Below are 21,576 nucleotides of genomic sequence, written 5' to 3'. Positions count from 1 at the left end.
AAAGATTTATAAAGTAAGTGGGAGGTGCAAATGGCTAAAAAGGGAAACTACATGAAAACTAACAACAGCTATTGGATGTAAGAGGTTGTATGAAATTTGTTATTTTATTTTCCTTTTAAGGAAACTACAGAAACACCCCTACACTTAATGAAATTTAGGATACCCCCTTGAAAATTTGGGGACTGTTATGATGAAGTAAAAACAAGTTTGTCACATTCATACCTAGCTATACGGCAGTAATTTCTACACATTCCTACCTTAGCAGGACAGCTACAGCCACCCCTCAGCAAGCCACACAAGTCCCAGCCAAGTGACCTGAGAGTCACGAGCTGTGATTTGGGAGACACTGATGCCTGGACAACTCCCAAGGTAAGAGAAAGGCCACATCAAGCACAGGTGATGCTGAAGGGGAGCTTCGCACCTCAACGCGGACCTGCAAAATCCCAGTTAAGCAGGATCATCAGTAGCAGAACAAACTGATGAGGCTGCCTTGATCGTGGAGTTTTGCAGCTCTGAAACTGATGTGTTTCTTCCCCCTTGCCCACTGTACACACACAGCAACTTCTTGAAACATTTAACCATGAAGAGCACCCACAGGTCACAGAGGACCAGCCTTGGCAACATCTCCTCTAGAATTGCAACAAGAACATCTAGAGACAATTCCTAGGCTGCGCTCCTTTATTTATTGGGCAAGTATTTCTCAAAATCTAGTTGAGGAACATGGAAGTAGTTAAAAATGCATAAATCATCTGTCAAAATAATTATTTGCTGGCTTTTCTCAAAAAAACAAAACAACACACAACCCACCAAAAAACCCCACAACCCAAACACCACCATACCAAAAAAACCCACCCACCCCACCCCCCAAAAAAACCCCACCCAAAAACCCCAACCAAATCCACAAAGACCTCATTGTAGCAGACACTACTGTTGTTACCAGTTATTTCCAGAGGGGTCCATTTTTGGGGTCCATTATGAGCAGTTATAGACAGTTTAAAATGTTACAAAATTCTTCTCACTTATCTGAGAGGTTAAATTCACAATATTTGTTCAATTTAGATTACAAAAAGGTGGTAAATATAGTTCTGACAATAGCAATATGACTCTTTTAGAAACTGCAAGTGCAGTATACTCCAGTAATTTCAAGTTAATTCACTTATTAACTTAGTCCTCCTTTTTTGTGAGATTTTATTCATCAGCAAATGTACAGTACTTTCAAAGCACTGGGTATATGGTAATATGCAAAGAATAAAAGCATTATTGCATTTTGTTAGAATTTTTTAGTCTTCAAAAAGATGTGTTTAGACTGCATGAAAAAAATCCACTTAAAAAAACCCACATAGCAGTAAAATGGTATTTTATAATTGATTTTAAAAACTATCCAAAACAAGTCTAAATGGGCTTGTGTTTGGGGGTGGGAAGCAAAGTATCATATTACTTATTTTCCTTCCTGCCTTATGAGGAAGTGGTTTCCTTTAAGGTACCACTGAGGATGATGGATTTCTTTTAAATCTCACTATGTTTTAAGAGTCAAAAGTAGATTCCTTCTCCCTTGCCAATTTTTACACATTGTAAGAAAAGGGAATTATTATGGTAATCTAAGTTGCCAGACCAAAAAAAAAAAAAAAAGTAGTCAGAAAGAGGATATCCCAATTCAAAGACATTTCACTCAATTGCTGCAGTACTTCCTGGTGCGAGTGAAGTCAGATAAGCTTTCACATTTTAACACAAAGCTTCCCAAGCTGAGAAAAGCATCCCAACTAGCACACTCCACAGCAGCCCTCTGAAACCTGGAATAAGCCCCTTTAAAGCAGGAATCCACCGCTTTAAAGCAACAACCCACTGCTAATGGAGGCTTTACCTGCTCTACAGCTTCTTGGTGGTTCTTGCTGCAAAGCCTATTTTGAGGATTATAATTTAAATGAAATATGTAGAGACGAATCTTGGAAGTTTCCCTGCTTTGTCTCAAACACCTTCTGAAATCCTACAGGACCGGCCCAGAGGTTTCTCGGAGAGATCACGGAAGGCAAATCACAGGTTATGGCGAAGCACCAGGGTTCATCCCCAGAAAGGAGGCTGACTAAAAGCATGCAGGAGGACTACAACAAAAGTCTAATGTTTCAGTTTAAAGAGGTGTACATTTTTAGAGCAAAACCACAAGTAATTTATACAGATAGATTTTCACAAAGCAATCTGATCTGGGAACCAGGGGATTTTACTTAGAGCATCTGTGTTCCACATCCCCAGGAAAGAAAATTTAAATAATCCTAAAAAGGCAAAAAAGGTATTTTTATCATAGCCTTTGCAGCTATGTCATTTTTCACTCAAATTGAAAGAGAGCTGAACCAGATATCTCAGATCACATCTGGAAGCAGGCCCCAGTACTGTGTGCACTGTCTTAACTAGAACTCAAATTATTCTATTAAAAAAAGCCTAACCCTTAAAAAAAAAAAAAAAATCCCCCCAAGCTCTGGCATTCCTTTTCACATTTTTTCAATTTGCGTGATGTCAGTTTACATCTAATAAACATGTTGTTTATTATCTTCATTTAAGCCAGGACTTTTACCAAGTTACAGCAAAAGTCATAGGAAGCATATCATGATTACAAACCCGTAACGCATGCAGGGTCCCTGTGCAGCACCATTAAATCCATTAATCACCGTCTTTTCTGTCCCAATTATGCTAAGAAGATATTCAATAAAGCAATTTCAACTCACCTCTCTCTCTCCTGTTGCCATCAGTGCAAAGAAGGCAAAACCACAGCGCTTCCGAGAAATTCTCAAGGCACCTCTTTTGTTCCCTTTAAATTAAATCCGAATCAGTTGCACGTTTTGCTGAACTGCTAATGCTCTCCACATGTTCCCCTCTCTCAAACTGAAAATGTTTTCTATTAGGAATGCCTAACACTGAACAGAAAATTGTAAAATGCCCTTCAAACAACCCAAAGTACCTCTCTTTCTCAAGATTTTCATTGGAACATATCAAGCACTACTTGCCCAAATGAAGAACTCATAGTGCCACAATTAAGCTTCCTTCAGGAAAGCTTTTTAATTAGACTCTTTCTCTTAGTGTATTCAGAAACTCCCTTACCAAAAGCAAGATGTTTATTTTAAATTCAATAAGCTACTCCCTTAAAAAAAAAAAATTTTTGAAGTATGAACTAGAGGAGCTTGACAGCATCCATGGCTATGAGAACTCTACTCCAGCATTCGGCATGCCGCAAACACACGTATGCCAGACAGATGCAATACAATGACATTTGTAGGCAGAAGCATCTCAGGTGAGACAGTACCAATAACATGGGTTGTAGGCACAAGCTTAACTCTGCCCTCAGAGAATGAAACACAACACGGTTTCACTTTTCCTTAACCAGAATCACACTGGCTTTTCTACGCTTTGTTACTATACTCATACGAGGACAAACCACATGTTTTCCCCACTTCTGTCCAAGTATTTTAAATTCTGTGCAACAAAGTGCCAGATACAATTATGGACTTGAGACATGACTCTGTCTTTGTGAAAGCACTGTGGTGCCACTGGGGAGGAACTTGCATCTCAAGCACCTGGAGGGACAGGTCCTACCAGAAGGTTCAATAGATGCATAAATAGTTGCAGAACCTAATCGTATCTGCTGTAATACACGCAACAAGTCCACATAACGGATAACAGAAGGGAAAACTGTACATGGAAAAAAGGGCTAGCTGCATACTTCAGCCATTACAGGACAAGTAGAAACAGCTGGCTTCTGCTAGCCTCCTAGTTAGAACTAGCTTACAGCTTCCCTCAGGTATCCCAGAACATAAGGAGCTCAGGAAGATATTTATGGCTACATTTCATAAAAGACATCAAGAACAAGAGGATATCAAAAAGACAATCCAAAGAGCTGCGTGGAAAGGCTGGCTTATTGGTGCTAAAACTGCTGCTTAAAGCAGATGCCCTGATAACAAGGGCTAGAAACAGCCGCTGTGCGGCACAGCGGCTATTGTATCACATACCTGGGAATAATCCACTGCTGAGCACCCCTGGAAGGATGGGGAAGGGCAGGCATGCTGTAGATCACTTAAGCACCATGCTCTGGTAAATCTGCAACTGCCCATGTGCAAAAGCCAATAGAATGGGATTATAAAATGGTTGTAATGACTAACAGTGAAACTATATTATACATTTAGCAAGACTCTTGCAATAATATACTTGCACACTGTTTAGGGACCTCACTGGATCAAGCTGTGAAATGTAATACACAAATATCTATGCAAATTATTTTTAATCTATAGACAGATAAAAGAAAGACTTTGCATAAATACAGGAAGCTATAACCACACAAAAATATAATTTTATAATCCAAAAACATTTTAAATAACCAACTGAGGGTTGGGGGAGGTCAGGGGTGTCTGTTGTTTTTTGGGGGTTTTGGGGGTTTGGTTTTTTTTTTAAATCATAAACTGACACAAAGGAGAAGTAAAACTTAAAATACACCTTGCAACATTTGCTGACCTTCCAAGCTACGGTACTCTGAGCAATCCCAGGCCAATACATGTATTCAGAATTACATCAACCTTTGTTATTTGCATTCTTCTTGTATTACATTGTATTAACACCTGAAGCTTATGTCAAACTTCTTTTGGCAGAATCATTCTAAGTCATTGTCATGGGTCCCTGTCCAAACCTCTTTCTCAGTATTAAGAGCAACACTCCTGATTCCCCATCACATGTGTGTTTTAAAAGAGGACATGGGACTCTGTTGGGCTAGATACTGCCGCCAGATGTGTAAGAGTAAACGGTGCCTTTTCTCTCAGAGATGACCTCAGATTTTGACAGAAAACTACCAAGAAGCAGTGAACAGACAAGTGAAGCAGAAGCCACAGACAGAGCTGTCCAAGCAAGGACATAATGAATAAACCAAGTCACTCTCCAGGAAGAGTGGAGCTTTTAAAGATCTTTAAAACTTCACTGTCAAAGAGTTGCTCTGACTAAAACCTTCCATTTAGTTTCAGGGGCTAAAGTTTCTGGCACTGTTTGTGTTCACCCTGTAAAGCTGCATCCCCTTTTGAGTCCTGTAATTAAATACCTACAAATTAAAATTATGTTAAGACACAACTAAATACAAACAAGGAAAGTCACACAGCTGCCAAAAATACCAGAAAGACTTTTCCCACAGGGTATTAACTCACAATAAATATAATTGAATAAAAGTTCAAATGTAACAGATTGTGGAGAAAAAAAACCCAACCAAACAACTGACACTATGTGATTTAAGGATTGATCTTCCTCCACTAAGGTCTTTTAACATCAACAAGTACAAAAGTACATCTATAATTTTCAATTAGTTACGTTCTATGAACAAAACTGGTTTCAGCAATAGTCTTTTGATATTAAAAAAACATTGTAAATATTGCAGTTTGTATTGAAACCATTTAAATTTTATTTTTTAAATTACCTTTTAATGAATCCTGACAATTTAATCAGGATCAAGCCAAAATGGGAAAAGAAGTAGAGTGGTAATTTAAACGAAAATTTGTTCCTCCATGCTGAAAGTCCTTAGTGTGAACATAAGAGAACTCAAATTGATGGGGGGAGGGAGGGGGAGTATTAATACGTAAAATTCAGTGAGATGCTTAAGAGTGACTGGTATGCAATAGGGCAGAAATACCACTCACTAACAACTTCTGCCTCAAGTTATTAAGCTTCATTCCTTCCCAGCCCTGCTTAAAACAAAAAAAACCCACCCCACTTGACATGGGACTTGCTAAAGTTTCCCAAGTCTCATAAAATATTGGCCTGTAGTCAGTACATCCTCTGACGCTAAAACCCAATGAATTCCCCAGAGATCTGAAGTCACTAATGATGGAAAACTTTATCTGGACATCCGAACATAAACACTTGTGTATTTCCCACAATTTAAAAGTACAATATGTTAGGGAGAAGAAAAAAAAGAATATTGCTCCAACTTCCAAATGGGAGAGTTTATGACAGGAAAGCTATTTCTTTACACCTCTCAGCTCTTCAGAACAAAGCAAAACCTTGAATGTAAGGATGACAGGAGGCTCTGCGGCAAGGGCACTACAGAACAAACCACATCTTCTCAGAAAGCACTCCTAGCTGCCTACTGGGGACTTTGCAGAGTCAGTAACATTGCTAACCACAATGCTTTCCAAGGATATTGTGAAGACTTAAAGAAAATAGCCAAAGCAAGATGGTTTTATTCCACCTAACACCATCTCAGATTGCTCTAGCTCCTGGCTTCTACTCCAAATATGTAACACATCTTTTAACCTCTAAACGTCATGCTTATATTTCAAAAAAGATGCTAACAGGCAGCTGATGTGAAAGTACAAGCACGATGAAGAAAAGTACTCACTGCGCCAGTGAAACAACCCTCCTATTCTGTGACAAGTTTAACTGCCAGGCACAGGTCACCAAACAAGGCCAGTACTAAGAACCGCAGTCTCCCTGACTTTTTCAAACTATCCCATACCAAAAAATAAGACACATTTGATATGTAGAAGCGAAAAAGAAAAGCGAGAAGAAACTACATTACATCAAGCTATGGGATGAAACAAAAAACTTACCCTAAAAATCTAAACTTCAGCAGGGGGGTTGGAAATTAGAACCAGATCTTGCATTTTGCTTTTCTGCCTGTAACAAACCAAGCCAAAAGCCCATATCCAAACACACCTCTGCTCTAGGAGTTTGAAATCTGGACTCAAGTTTTGCAGCCTGGCTTCCTCTGTACTCACCGCTGAATGCATCACCGTTGCCAGAGAGTAACAGCACCTGACAAAGGAATGCACTTTCATACAGGAACAATTAAAATACATGCACAGTAATATGCCTAATTGCCCACAGTGAGCTTGAATGCAAACAGATAACAACAAAGCAACCACATGTGGAAGCTCAGAACCTGTTGTGCTCCAATTCCTCGATGGCTGCACTCTGGACAAAAATTTTTACATTAAAATTGTTTTTATAAAGCCTTAATCCAGGAAGCATATGAAATCTTGTCTTGCTGCAGTGGTCTGTTTTGCCAAATATATTCCCAGACCTAACAAGAACAAGCTTCTCCAAGATGGTCTTAATTTAATTCATATTTATAAAGTCAGCCTAGACTTTCCAACATCTCTGTTTCTCCTCTAATACTTAACACATAGGCTTGCTCTACTGTACTTCCTCAAGCCAAGGGTAGTAGAGAAGAATCTGTTCCTGCGTGAGGCAGCCTAGAGATTGCTCTCAATGGGAGGTATTCGAGGAATTCTGTAGGTTGCTTATGCTCAGTTCAAATTCCCAGAAAGGCCATTTCATCACACATCCTGGGGGCAGGGGAAAAAAGTTTAGTTGTATTTAAAGCCTGAATCCTCCGATAGCAGTAGCACTGTGGAAATAATACAAAACTTCGGCTTTCTCCTCCTCCTTTTAATGAAAGTATCTGTATTCCAATGCTTCAGCTACGATCTCTTGAAACAAGACCAACTACGAGCTAAACATATTAGGCTGTTGAATCTACTACGGAGAAGTTGAAAACAAAACAGGCAACTGTGGCATACACATATAGGATTTTTTTTTTTTTTTTTAAACAGCCACCCATAACATCTATCATAATATCACCAGAAGACGAGCATTAACTTTGCCACTAACACTCAGTGAAACACACTGCTCTGTAGAATGCTGGAGAACATATTAACGCCATCACAGCACATCAGCCTCCGTTTATGCAACCTTAAAGCTCTTATGACACGCACATCATAACTTTCATTAGACTTTTCCTCGTGACAGCATTGTTTTAACCAGGGTTTTTAAGACACTGACACTGCAATAATGACAAATATATGGCCAAGATCTGCAAGATGTTAAGTAATATACATTACATGCTATTAAAACGCAGTAGTTAGCTGTCAGCCAACAATTCTTCAGATCCCCTTCCCAATTCTGAACACAGTCTTTTTCAGGCACACACAAAGGCTGTAGCAAGACAGATAATCCAAGATTCTCCAAAGCACTCCCAACCACCACACTTTATTGTCAAATCCTATAATTCACTGAGCTGTTTAACATACTTTAAGGGTAATGTAACTAATATAACCTAATCTTAGCATGCAACAAACACAATAAAGAAATCAATTTATTGGCCATTATTCTTAACTTGGAACACAGCAAGCCTGATTCATACTCCCCAGATTTGCTTCTCAGAGATGGATTCTGTTTATTTGTTCTCTTTCAGGCATGTGGAACTTCACTTACCAATGCAGGCATGGACTCTCACCGACAGCTGGGTCCTCAGAATTATACTGTGCTTCTTGCCCCTCCTAAAAAGAGAAGAAAAATTTATAGTTGTAAAGTTGTAGGGAAGAGGTAGAGGAGTTGGAAATGAAGGAGTGAAGTTGAACCTAGGGAAAAAAAAAAGGGGGGGGGGGGGGCACAGGTGAGGGAAGGTGTTACAAGTTACATCTTTGTTTCTCATCATCCAACTCTTAACTGGCAATAAATTAATTTTCTCCAAGTCAAGCCTATTTTGCCTATGACAGGAATTAGTAAGTGATGATCTCCTCTTTATCTCAGCCAAGGAGTTCCTTCATCTTATTTTCCTTCCCTGCTACTGAGGACAGGAAAGGAGAGAGCGGCTGGGTGGGCATCTGGCCAAGGTCAAAACACCGCAATGACTCTCTAGAAATCCGTATTAGACAAGTACCAAGTGATGACTGCACATTTTAATTTTCACAGAAATATTTTAAAGCTAGGCATAGTAAAGTATGAAAAGAAAAGGCAAGTTCAAACAAGAGGTTGCTTACACTTTCACAAACCTGCTCATGTGCCCTAATGGGTCTTGAAAGCACAAGAAAGATCTGGTTTTCATGCAATGAGGCAAAATGGAGTCTTCCTTCACTCTGGCACTGCCTCACTTTCATCCTGGTCTTAAATAGAACACCTTTATCTTAATTAGCTGCTACATTTCTCATTTGTTTTTCAGACAAATTAGTATTAGATGCATCTTTTCAATATGGACAAGAGCACCATCCTTGATTTCTAGGCACTCCACCTGCAAATTGGCGTCAGGACACGGTCAGCACCTGGCCTCTGCACCCAAGCCTGCTCACTTGATGGAAGGCAGGAAAGTAAGAAAAGCCAAATGGCTTTTCCATTTGTACAGCAGCATATTCTCTCTTTTCTCCGAAACTAAAGATGCAATTCCTGGACAACCAACTCTAGGCAGCCATGCTTGAGCAGGGTAGTTGGACCAGATGACCTCCAGAGCTCCCTTCCAACCTCAAACCTTCTTTGATTCTGTGAATTTATCGTGGGAAAACATGCAAGAAGCGAAGCTGTTTTTAGAACACATTCAGATGCAGCTTAGTTTGCGTTATGTGAACACTAGACCCACTTCTATATACAAATCAAAAGCAAATTAAAAACCAGCACAACCTTCCTCACTTATATGCATTAGGATTCTGCTGAGAGATTTCAGGGTCAACCCTTTTGCACAGACACCCAGCAGAATTTCCCACTGGTTGTAACTTCATCCGAACAAACCCACTATTTTCCAGACAACAACAAAGGTTCTTCCCCACTTTGCTGTATTCCTGCCCACAGTTGTTTTGAGGAACAAAAATATTTTTCATTAATTTCAACAAGAATGTGTTTTATACCATCTCCCAAAAAATTTGCAGGGGGAGGAAAGTCAGTGAAACAGTGACAAATATTTCCAGAAAAACATCACTCCTAGAAGAATATACCCAAAAAAACCCCAACACATTAAGCACCTGAAAAAAAATGGTTAATGTGGAACTATGTACCTGCTAATAAAGGACTCAGTTCCAGTTTCAGAATGGCAACCTTTCTCTATAGGTTTAAAAAAAAAAAAAAAAAAAATCAAAGTTTACAGGAAATTGCTCTTTGAAGGGTCTGCTTGAACAGCATTAGGATAAAGCAGGAAAAGCATGAGCGTTCTCTTAATGCTATTGCTGGTTTGCAGGTCTTTTGACCGGCTGCCTGCAGTCTGGATTTTAAAGTCTCCTGGAGCAATTCCAGGTTTAGGACTGACTCTCTGCCCACCTAAACTCCTCCTGCTGATTCAGCTGCACACACCCTTTGCCTACACTCACATCCTGCAGATTGCTAATGGCTGCCCCTTCCCATAGGAGTGCCAGGACTCCTCTGGAATATTTAATTTGCAAAGGACCTGAGGCATTTTTGACAGAGCAGCAAACTTAAAATACTAATACAAGCATCTCTTGTTGATTATCTCCTCACTTACACAAGAGCCGTTATAGTCTTACTAGGGTACACTGTGCTTCTTTGAAAGACAATAAAATAAGACATTTGTGAACCTCTCCCCCTCCATTAGTACTTGATACAAAAAGAAGAAATCTCTCCTATGGAAGGAAACAAAAGAGGAATGGCTCAGGGATTAAAGTCTCCATCTGGGACAAGGAAGGACCCATTTTCAATTTCCCTATTGCCTAAGCTTCCCTGCAGAGCTGTGAGCAAGTAAGGTAAGGCACCACAGAGGTGCCCATAAAAGCCAGACCTCAGCTTCTCTGAGGATGTGAGTTTAGTTTCTCTACACCTTGTGTCCCCCATCTGCAAAACAGGGAATGTGGCAGACGCCCATCTCCTGCTTCTGTTAGGACTCAGGTCTTGCTGAGCCCTTAAAAAAATTGCTGGTACTTGAGCACTGTACAGTCCTCACAGAAGACCTACCCAAGTGATTTTAAGGGCTGTATAGATTAAAAATTAGTAGATGTGAGGAACAAAAATAAACAGGTGTTTATTATTTTGCCATTATTATTTTTCCAAAGACAACCTACAGTAAAATATTTCAAGTAGCTGTAAATGTTATCTTTCTCTCTGAATCAAACACTTGACCAGAAGATCATGTCTTCAAAAATAAGGAGATGAAATGCAGCAACAAAGACTTCTAGTTAAATTGGTCTCCAAAAGCAAATTTGCGCCCCCCCCCCCAAAATCTATTGTTGACTTACAGGGAGGGGTTTCAAGTAGAAGAAAGCAAAATGTATTTGCTATTGAAAGGAAAGCATGGCCATTCTGCCTGCTGCAGCCTCACAGGTGGCCTGCTGCTCTGCAGGCTGCCTACAGGCGCTGGGAGCAACCAACCAACTTGCAACCAGCCATCAAGGATTCAAAGCTGTTGGAAATCTAAAGCACCCATCCTCAAAGGCAATATCTCAGTTAAGGCCCCAAGACAGCTGTGCAGTTAAATTTGTCCTTCTATCCACAGCCTCAAATGCATGAGTAAGCCCATTAACATTGACAGAACTACTCATAGGCTATTTGTAAACTCCAAGGCATGTTTTTTTGAGCAAGGAAAAAGGACCTATTTGAAATGCAGGTAAGCGTGTAGCACATTCATTTCCTGGTCCATAATACATTTTACTCTTGATGTCTAAAAATTTAGTAAAGAGAAGAGGAGGAGGAGGAGGGCACCAGTTTGCCTAATAGAGACAATTAAAAAAAAAAGGGGGGGGGGACAGACGGACGGACACGACCCACAACCACTAAGCAAAAAAAAAAAAAAAAAAAGAAGCCTCCCAACATTGCATTACAATTTCAGACAAATTCCTTCACAATGCCAACTGAAATCCCATTCTCCAGAAACACCAACAAAGTAATTCAAAACTAAAGAGAGAAACTCAGCGAGGAAGAAGCTGATGGCAAAAGACAAGTAGTACAAGTCAGAAGAACACAGAGACAGTGACAGAGGAGGGAGGTTCTAGGAATCAGGCTGAGCCAGAAACAAAACAGCATGTGAGAAACAAGGATGAGTCCTCCCTGGCTTTAATTCCTTTCCACTGAGCAAAAGGCTCTACCTGTAGCTGGGGTGAATTTTCCAGTACAGGCATTACATTTACTGAAAAATCCTACTAAGGGACAAGGAAACTACCTGCAATGCAGGTCAGAGCTTTAAAACTTGCTCTCACTGCAATTGAATAGTTTTTTTCTTTTATAATACTTTCAGGATTATACCAAAACTCATCACTGATTTGAAGCCGATGTGAAGCTCAGTTTTAACATTATTCCTGTTGCTGTCTCCAATTCTTTATGTTAATGTGTAGGCTCTCCTATCCAAATCAAAAGCTAATTGAGGTTTTTGAGATAGACAAAAGAAACTTGATCCTTTTCCAGAAAGCATCACTAACCACCAGTAAATAACAAAGGCAGAGGATAAAGAATGGAAAGAGACTATGTTTGCCGTAACAATTACATATATAAAGTAGTATGAGGGTTTCATAAATAACATAATACTAGAAGTAGCATTATATATGAGATTTCAATGCCTGCACAGGGAAGGTTTATTTAAAACACCTACTTACCTTCCACCAAGTCAGCGGCATGGTAACCTGGTAGTTTAGGGTGGTGATCCCTGAACTCCCCCAATATGAAATTGTATTTCCTAGTATCAGGCATGAGATTTTATACAGCTTTCACATTTCTAATGGAAAACAATTTTCTTAGAGAGATGTTCTTGACATACCTTTCTTCATTTAATAAGAGCAGTAATTACTTACACTGAGCAAGCATGAAGGATAGGAGTTGGAGACCTTTTGGTCAGCAGTAAGATTGTCTGCATTACGTTTTTTCCCCCTTACATAGGTAAGAAGTATGAAGAAAGAGTAGCTGATGTTTTGTTTTTTTCCTCTCCAAGATTTAGTTTAGAAGACCAGTTAAGCCAGTAATATACACCTCATCTCTTTCAGTTTCACAGATTATTGACTAAGGAGCAGGCAGACTAATTACCAATTCTTGGTACCACAGAGAGAGCATTAAGGATAGAATTAGCCCTGGCATGTATTCCAGAAAGCATAGAAACATATGGAATTTGCAGAAAAAAAAAACCCCTGATGTCCCTGTAGAGAGGTGGGGAAGGAAAAAGCCCAATGTTTTGCCACCTGTACATCCATACACAGATGGAAAAGCTGGATACTATATCCACAACTTGACTTCCTAGGTACTGGTGTGAGACATATAGTAGAGGAACTTATTCCAAGCCTTCAGCACATGTAAAGGTATGCTTTGAAGCCTTCCTGAGATGTGGCTGTTATGTTGAAATTCAACTATATAAACCATTGTCATCCTTGCCCTACACCATCCATAATACCCATTTGCAGCCTATTACATAACCCATCTTATTTCCACAGAATTCAGGACTCTAATTTGTCAACGACCAAAATCCCCAAGATATCAGCAAGTACTTCAAACTACAGAAAAAATATAAAACAGCGTATCACTTCTGGTTTAATTTCAGCAAGTATCTATAAAGAGTCGGAAGTGTATAGGGTATTTTATTGTTGCAATAACTGGAGGCTAAAAACAACATTGATGACATTTTGGTAGATATGTCCCCTTAATAAGAAGTTTTTGCCACACTTTCAAGCTATTTTTGACAGCAATGGAAGTGTTAGAATCCATCCCACCTCTGATGTCCCCTCTTTCTATTTCTGTGAAGCAGTTTGTGGTAACAGCTTTGAAGACAAACTATTACTCTTTTGTAATTCATTAAAAATCCCATTGTAAATATACAAATGACACATTTGTCTAGCTTCTGGTTAACAGCAACCAGGTATTGCAGAATGAAGGAACAGAACCGGACCCCAGCTCGCCATGAAATACAAAAAGATCTTCAGCACACATTCTGCTACTGACAGTCACTTTTGGTTATGCTGTCAACTGGATTTGATTCCATTAGATGGCTTTGCCTCTTCTCTGAAGTGACTATTCATACAGCAGAAGCTAGAAGTGCTACACAGGAAGTACACAGTCCTGTTTCTACACGTTGGACTGGATGATCTTAAAGGTCTTTTCCAAACTCAACGATTCTATGATTCCCAAAACTCCCACTAGCTGGATGAAGGACCACTTTATAACCCCTCTGGGATCCAAAACTGAGCTGCTCTAACGTCAAAATTCCAACGCTCAGCTTATCAAACTATTCCAGCCTTCTAATTGCCTTTCTTTCACCTCAACATAAATTTCAGGGTCCTAATCAACCAGACTTCTGAACTCTGGTACTCCTGACATACACAAGTCCTCCAAGATGACAAAATCAGAAAATGGAAAAATTGAATAGAGTTTGCTTTGTTATCTCAGAACAGTAATTGTAAAGGGATAACCCAGATCTACTTCGCTCAAGTTAGCAAAGAAAAAGGAAACCTACATAATCAACCATATTATTCCTCCCATCCTGAATAACCAATCAATCAACTAAAAGAAATTGCTAATGTCTTAAAGTAACACATAACAGTCATTATTATCATGGTATTCTTTAGTGCTTCAGCAGTCTGCAGGGTACAGTGGATGCTGACTTTGCCAGCTCTCTGCTGAAATCTACAGGTCTGTGGTGATCTGCTGGAAGAACTGGACAGCAAGTACTGCTCTGTCATGAGAAAGAGAGTGAAGGAACACAAGGACCTAAGACATCAGCACCATTATAACCCTTGTTGAGATTCAGGCTCATTATAATTTAACACAGTTTTTCCCTCTTTTCTAAAAGTCTAATGCATGACATTCCTCAATAGAAACAGTATTTTTTTTTTGGTAATTCTCCAAGCTTCAACAGTGGTGCTACTTCCCTCTCTACCTCACCTCCCTACAAAGAGCCCTGAAAATTTAAAGCAAAATTTAGAGCAAGCTCTTTTCTACAAGTTCTGTTCTACAGCATTGCCCCAACTATATACTTCATAACACAGAAAATTCTCACACACACAAACATGAATTTTTATTCTTCTCTCCCATTGGTCACATTGCCAACTTTTCCGGTCTACCAAAATCAGTAACATTCAAACCCCAGAAATTACACAAGATGAAAACTCACTGCAGAGGCATTTAATGGGGTTAAGACATACCAGATTTCCCACACAGAAGCTATTTACAATAAGACTAGTAACATGTAAAACACCAAAAATTATGCAATTCCCTCCTGAATGCTTTTGACTATCACGCAGCATGAATAACATTTTTGCAAAAGGAAGATCACCTCTGAAAACTGTTACATCCATGATTCCACACACACCAATTTAGTGGCAAGCACCTTATAATAATAAATGCCAAAAAAAAGGGGTAACTTTAAATGCATCCATGATTTCATAGCTTCATGAACTACTGGCCAAATAGCATTAAAAAGCATGCCTGTGGGCGAGTTTGTCCTGATAGCTGGGCGGGGAGAGAGGGTGCTGTGGGACAGACAGGGCATTTGCATTAAAACCAAAAAAGGTTCAAAAATATACTGGGGAAAATTATTTCAAACAAACAGGCTTCATTTATTAAAACCAAAACCTATGCATGTAACTAAGCCTGTATTCTACTCTTAACTAAAGCTTGTAGTTTACTTGGTATGACTTTTAAAAAAAAAAAAAAAAAGTATGTTCTAGTGAGTGCGAGTAGCTGGTATTTATTAAAAAAAAGTATTTAATAGAGTTAATTTAATAGCTGCAATTTAACAGCAGTAGAGTAGGTAAATTTCACATATTGTGCTGATATCAGATTCTGTTGACACCTATGTTGATATCAGAATCATTATTGCTACTAGATTAACTTCTAGTCTTTGGAGTTACCATGATCCAGAATGTTTTCTATATTTGACTTCTCTAATAAGTCCATGTAAATAAACATGTGCCAACAGCTCACCGACTGCCAGTCATCTGGAATATAAATGCTTTACTTTGCCATTGTTTATGTACTATATTACAAATAGTTTCACTCAATTACATGTTTCCAAAACTTAATTTATATCACACTTTGGAAACAGTACCTAGACTGGCTATCTTAAATAGTTACTTGTTCCAAAGTAAAGCCTAGGCTTGAGCCTAGCAATTCCTTGACCAGAAGAGAAATACTGAAGACTGTTGCATTAAGGGGAGAAAAACAAAGAACGAACGAACAAACAAGCAAAAACAAAAAAAAACCTCTAACACGCACACACACACAAAAAAGAAACCCACCACAAACACACAACCCCTCCACAGTTTTCCTCTTAATGTCTCAAGGAAACTTTGAAAGGAATTCTTAAGGGAGTCTGTTTTATTAGGACACAAACATCCCTCCTCCTCAGATCTATACTGAAGAGTCACTGGTATCAAAAATGGGGGTTTTATGTAAATACCCAGTTATTAGCAAGAAGACCACAGTCACTTCCCTGTCAAAGTTCATTTTTGTACGATAGGAGAATGCATCAATTAGCATACATTTTCTATTTCAATGTTTTCTTTCTTTCCCAACAAACCTTTCTTTCAGGACAGGCAACCATTCAGACCTCCTAACATTTTGCCTAAGGCCTAGGTATTTCAATTCAATAAATGTAGTTTCTTTTAAAAGAATCTCATGCTTCTGAAAACACAGTATTTTATCATTTAAAACTGAGGTAAGAAAATCACTTTTCAAGCTTTCTTAATGATTACTTAATATCTCATTAAGAGGAGATAATTGCAAGTTTGGGTATCACCCATTCTACGAGAACAGGTCATGATACACCCTTCTGGGCTCCTTCTGTTTTGCTTTCTACATGATACTTTCTACAACCATGGAAAAAGCCACAGGTCTATAAGCACAGCAACAGATCAGCTCCAAGGATTTTAATAACACTCTCTAGCAACATAGTCAGCTGTCAAGCAAACCTACTTTTCTTAATACTTGCTCAAAAAAAAAAAAAAAAAAAATCTGTAGCACAGATACCTGAATTGTAAAAAGGTAATCACAAACAACAACAACAAATTCTAAAAGTTTAAATTTAAACTAGCAACAGCAGCAAAGGGATTCCAAGTTTGGAGGTCCAGAGCACGGATCTTATCTTTCCCATTGCTCTGCTGTGCTGGGCTAACAGCACAGCTTACATCCTCCCTCCTCACACCCACTCTTCCTCATCCTGCTTCAGGGGAGCACTGTAAAGAGCAATTGGCTCATGTTTGCTGCCAGCATGTAACTTGTGAAACTCTACGTGAAAACTTATATGTTAGATAAAGGGTCACTCTCTTCAGTTTCACCAAATTAGGGAAAAAAAAGTGAAGACAGATACTGGCAAACACTATGGGCACCTTGCATTTTTATTAGTGTCAATTGTTATTACCCAGGAATGTTTCCCACCACCCAGCCTTCAAACCCCCCTCCATAATCACTCTTTCACACTGTTATTAGGTTCAATACCAGTAAATCGCTCAAAGAAAGGCCAACTCCAGGTTGGTGGCATGAGATCAACCAGGCATCAGTTTACCTCGTCCCAAGCCTCTCTTGAAAGAATCAGGTATTTTCATTGTCCTTCATGACCACTAGCAAAGCAAACACAACAGGTTACTGAATCATGCTGAAGTAACAGCATGGGCTGTTGCCTGTTTATCCCAAAGATGGCATAGGCTGGATGAAAACCAACCTCAGCTTATTAATTGAGTAAATCTACCAATTCATAATAAACACTGAAAATGTTTTCAGACTTGGACAGCGTATAAAGCCAGCCTAACCTGAAAACTTATCCTCTAACAATTCTAAATCTACTTCTGCCTGATGTAAGAACCTAACCCTTAGGAAAACCTACCGAACACAGATCCTGCTTAGTGGAAAGCTTTCAAAGCACACATACCTAATACAGGCTTCACATTTTCTTAAAGCCTCTCATAGCACTTGGCTTTCTTGGTGGACCATCAGCCTTCTACAGTAATCACGTATATGTTTTTCAAGAGGAGTAGCTTAATGAGAACAGCATCCAACAACAATCCATAAGCTCAAGAAGCCATGAACTCCCGCAGAAGCGAGAAGTGGGGACAACAGTATGCCACCAGAAACAAATGCATGGCAACAGAGACACTCTAAAGTGCATTATTTTTGCAACTGGCTTTCACATTTTCATTTCAGCATCTATGCATTTCCATCTTCACTTACACACGCCTCTCAGCGAATGGAAAATGCTTCTGCGATGGGGTACTGCCTCACAGTCAGTCGCTTCATAGTTTAAGGTACTCCACATCAGTAGTGGAAAACAAACTATTCCTTGTTGAATGCGTAAGGGATGAAATTTTTGCCAGAGTTCAAGCACTCAAGTCTATCAGGTTTTCCCTGAAAAAGATCTGCAAGCCAGCACACACACAATAAGGAAAGTGTTTCTTAACCTGCTATTAATCAGACAGCATAAATCCTAGGCTTTGATTTCAAAGCTGTTAAGATACAGTTTGACTGCAGTTTCGATGCAATATGCTTCTCCACTCAACTGCAGACTCAAGAGATGCAAAAAAAATTCTGACACTTTAAAAATATGTTGTATAAAAGCCAAATATTTTGAGAAAGAGTGAAAACACACATGTGCGTGGAGAGAGGAATTACTAATCTCTCTGAAAGTCATCCGAAAATCTTATCCAAACAAATAACCTTTTTGAAGTTCTTCACAGATCACCATCCAGCAATCTAACTGTCATGTTCAAGCTCATGTTATTTGCATTGAATAATGGAAACAAAGGAGCTCAGAAAATAAAATAAATTTTAAAAAAGTCTTTTAAATCTTAAGATTCACCTCCATTACACTTCAAATGGATGACAGCTCTAGTGACCCTTTCTGGTACACAACAGGCAGTTGGAGGCAAACACACACACTCATCTTCAAATGAAGTGAGTGGACTTTCCTTTCTTACCTCAGTTTTTCCACCTAAAAACCTAGCATGAAGTCAGAATGTGTCTGCATCCTGTTCTTGCAATACACTTGCAAGTCATCTAATCATTTAACATAGTGGTTTTATTCAGAGCATTCCTGGACCATAACACATTTACTAAAGTAACAATCATTTGACAAGAGTGGATAAAAATAAGTAAACAGACTATTCAGATGCCTGTTCACTCGTCATTAAAAAACAAAACAAAACAAAACTTGACTAATCCAGGTAGAAATAATCCCAATGTCATATTCCCTAAGCAAAAACTGGGCAGGCAAAATCTTGCAGATTATTAGTGTAAGCAACAGTATGCAAAGGAACAAAGTATGCCGAGACTTGCACGTGGTTTTTTTCCCCTGCGGATTATTCCAATATTATGTTCTGTGTTTGCCAACATGAGTTTAACAATTAACTGCCTCATTCCCTACTAACAACCTATGTACCGTGCAAAAAGTTACCTGCGAATGCCAAGGAAAGGAAGAGCACCCTGGTTGACACACCCTTGCCTGTGCAACTGTGCAAATAAGGACTACATACAGACTGTCACTACAAGGCACTGGGCTTTTATATCCACCTACTCTTCCCAAGCACAATATTTATTAGGCAGAGTTTTCATCCTGTTTTCATCCTTTTTTCCCCACTTTTTAAATGGAAATTAAATAGGATGGAAGGAGAAGGGGGAAGAAAATGAGACACTCAAAAGGGGTGAGTGAAACATTCAAGGGATTCACCAAGTATGCGTTACAAGCCACGTTAATAGTGCCTAATTATTTATTAGTAATGTATTCTAAGTGTATGTCAGTAAATGTCTGGGTGGAGCCTTCTGTGTACCTCACCACAAGGCAGTGATTTTTGCCAAAAGACAATTAATCACTTTTACACACCGTGAAATGCAGCAAGTTAAAACGAGGGAACATTTGTTCCATTTGTCCTTTTTAAGTAGTTTCTGTGCAAGCAAACCTCAGAAGCTGGGAAATGAGAATCCCCTTCCCACCCCCTACCCCTAACTTTCTGAATCATCATACTGGTTATTTTTCAGTTGTTAATGGCTCAATTTCCACACATTAAAACAATAACCTTCTAACAGCCCCTAAAATGCTGACTGAGGGCTGACTGCAGCCTTCACAGTCAGCAAGTAACCATTTTTCAAGAGCTGTCCTTATTCATGAACAAAGCTGTGTCCCTTCTCATCCCAAAAGCTCAACCCGTATATAACTGTTTTCAGCAGGAAATTTATCCTGTCATTTTGTGAAACACTAATGGCATGATCAGTTAAATCTCCACCTTATGTTTTTGCATTAAGAAAACACAAACTTTGTGAGTTGGCAAATGGCAAAGAGATTTGCATTAGAAGTGCTATTTTAACAATAATATTGCTTCTGGGTAAAACACAAGAACAGAAGGCTTGTTTCCTGACTTCTTGTCAACCTTACATCGCATTCTTCTGAAAAGATGACATGTCACTTGACCAATGCTTTCCAATTCTTAGGTTATGTATTTCCCACTGCTGTCAGTAGCAGTGTGGTTTTGCTATCATCTACACTTGAAGTTCATGTTACATTTGGATTTTCATTTAAAACCTCCTTGCACTTGGATCAACAAATGCCTTAAAAAACCCTAAAAAATCAGTATTGAGAGCCTACAGGACAAAGGGGCAAGGAGGAAAGTATAATCAATGAATGTCCCCCAGCTGGGTCACTTGAAGCTTCCACGTCTTCAGGCAAAGGGTTCCTCTGGTGGTCCCAGCCACATTGTGGGACCCACAGTTTTGGTTCCAGGAAAACAAAGTGCCAGACCAACTTCATTAGAAAAATTCCACAGTTACAGAGCAGAAGCAAAGGGCACCTGCACAATCACTTTATTCTCACAAAGATCCTAACTCTTACTTATAGTATCAAAAAGCGCTCTAATTTTTTCATAATTAAAATAATCAAAAGCCTGACTTAAGTAGTTTGGAAAAAAGTAGCTTCAATAATTTTTCATAAACTTTCCCCTTCTACTAGAAATCATTCTCATCATACCTTGAGGAAAAAAACCACTATCTTTTATGATTTACCATGTAATTGATTACACTAAAAAGATAACAACCTGAAGAAGAGATTTCCCAAAGTGACACAAAACACATTTCAAAGAGATGTCCTACTGGCTTAATTGGCCAATTATGCCCTTTCTCAGGATGCAATCAGTTTAACCAGACTCAGCAAGAACTATTTTAAAACTGTCCTACTTTGTAGTAGAACATGCATGTGTGTATGTAAATATAAGTACCTGAAAATAAATTCTACTTTGCATTGATCAATATGTTGCTTTGGGTCTCCCTCTGCTTTTTGGAAGTTTTCCATCAGCATCATATTTGGCAAGGGCTCCTTCATAACTTGACATACAAGTTCTTAAATATAACACTTTGCCCTCAGGCCACTTATTTCTCCATATTAATTCCATTTAGGAAATGGGCTTTGCATTTATTGCTGGGCCATCAATGCTTTTGCTAGCAAGCACAATTACTGAGCAGTAAATGTGAAATAAATTACTATTTTGCTGTACTGCTGTGGTCTTAACCCTGCAGAAGTCACTAGTTTTCATGGCTTCATTACTGGAGATCCTGCGCTAGTCACAGATTTGCAGTGGCTTAAGCTGTTAGTTCAGCACTGGAGGTTAAATTGGAGACACTTATTTTTATCAGAAGTGGATTATTACCTTAGTTTAGTCAGTGGTAAAACAAATCAACACACACACACCCCCCAAGCATACAGACCGATGAATTCCCATGGGATAAACAGAGTGTGAGCTTGCCTACACAAATCTACTTTGTGCCTACCACAGGGTAGGGAGCATGCACATGAATAGCTGCTGTGGAAGTGTGGCAAGTTCACAGCTTTTGCTAATTACCCAGCACAAACTCATTCAGCTGCCTGCATGCTCCAGGCATTTATGCTGCAGT

At 39.1% G+C, this 21,576-nt stretch overlaps 1 protein-coding gene across 2 annotated transcripts in view; it reads right to left on the bottom strand.

Annotated features, from left to right (window-relative positions):
- FHOD3 (formin homology 2 domain containing 3) overlaps positions 1–21,576 on the bottom strand; it is a 406,597-nt gene that overhangs the window by 342,085 nt on the left and 42,936 nt on the right. For both annotated transcript variants that reach the window (XM_075704917.1, XM_075704918.1), the window contains exon 3: positions 8,236–8,300. In XM_075704917.1, the coding sequence (XP_075561032.1) occupies positions 8,236–8,300 (65 nt within the window). The remainder of the gene's footprint in view (positions 1–8,235; positions 8,301–21,576) is intronic.

Source organism: Pelecanus crispus, chromosome 2 (assembly GCF_030463565.1).
Source record: "Pelecanus crispus isolate bPelCri1 chromosome 2, bPelCri1.pri, whole genome shotgun sequence".
Taxonomy (NCBI): Eukaryota; Metazoa; Chordata; class Aves; order Pelecaniformes; family Pelecanidae; genus Pelecanus; species Pelecanus crispus.
Note: the sequence above shows the minus strand (reverse complement) of the source record. Positions and strands in the feature narration are given on the sequence as shown.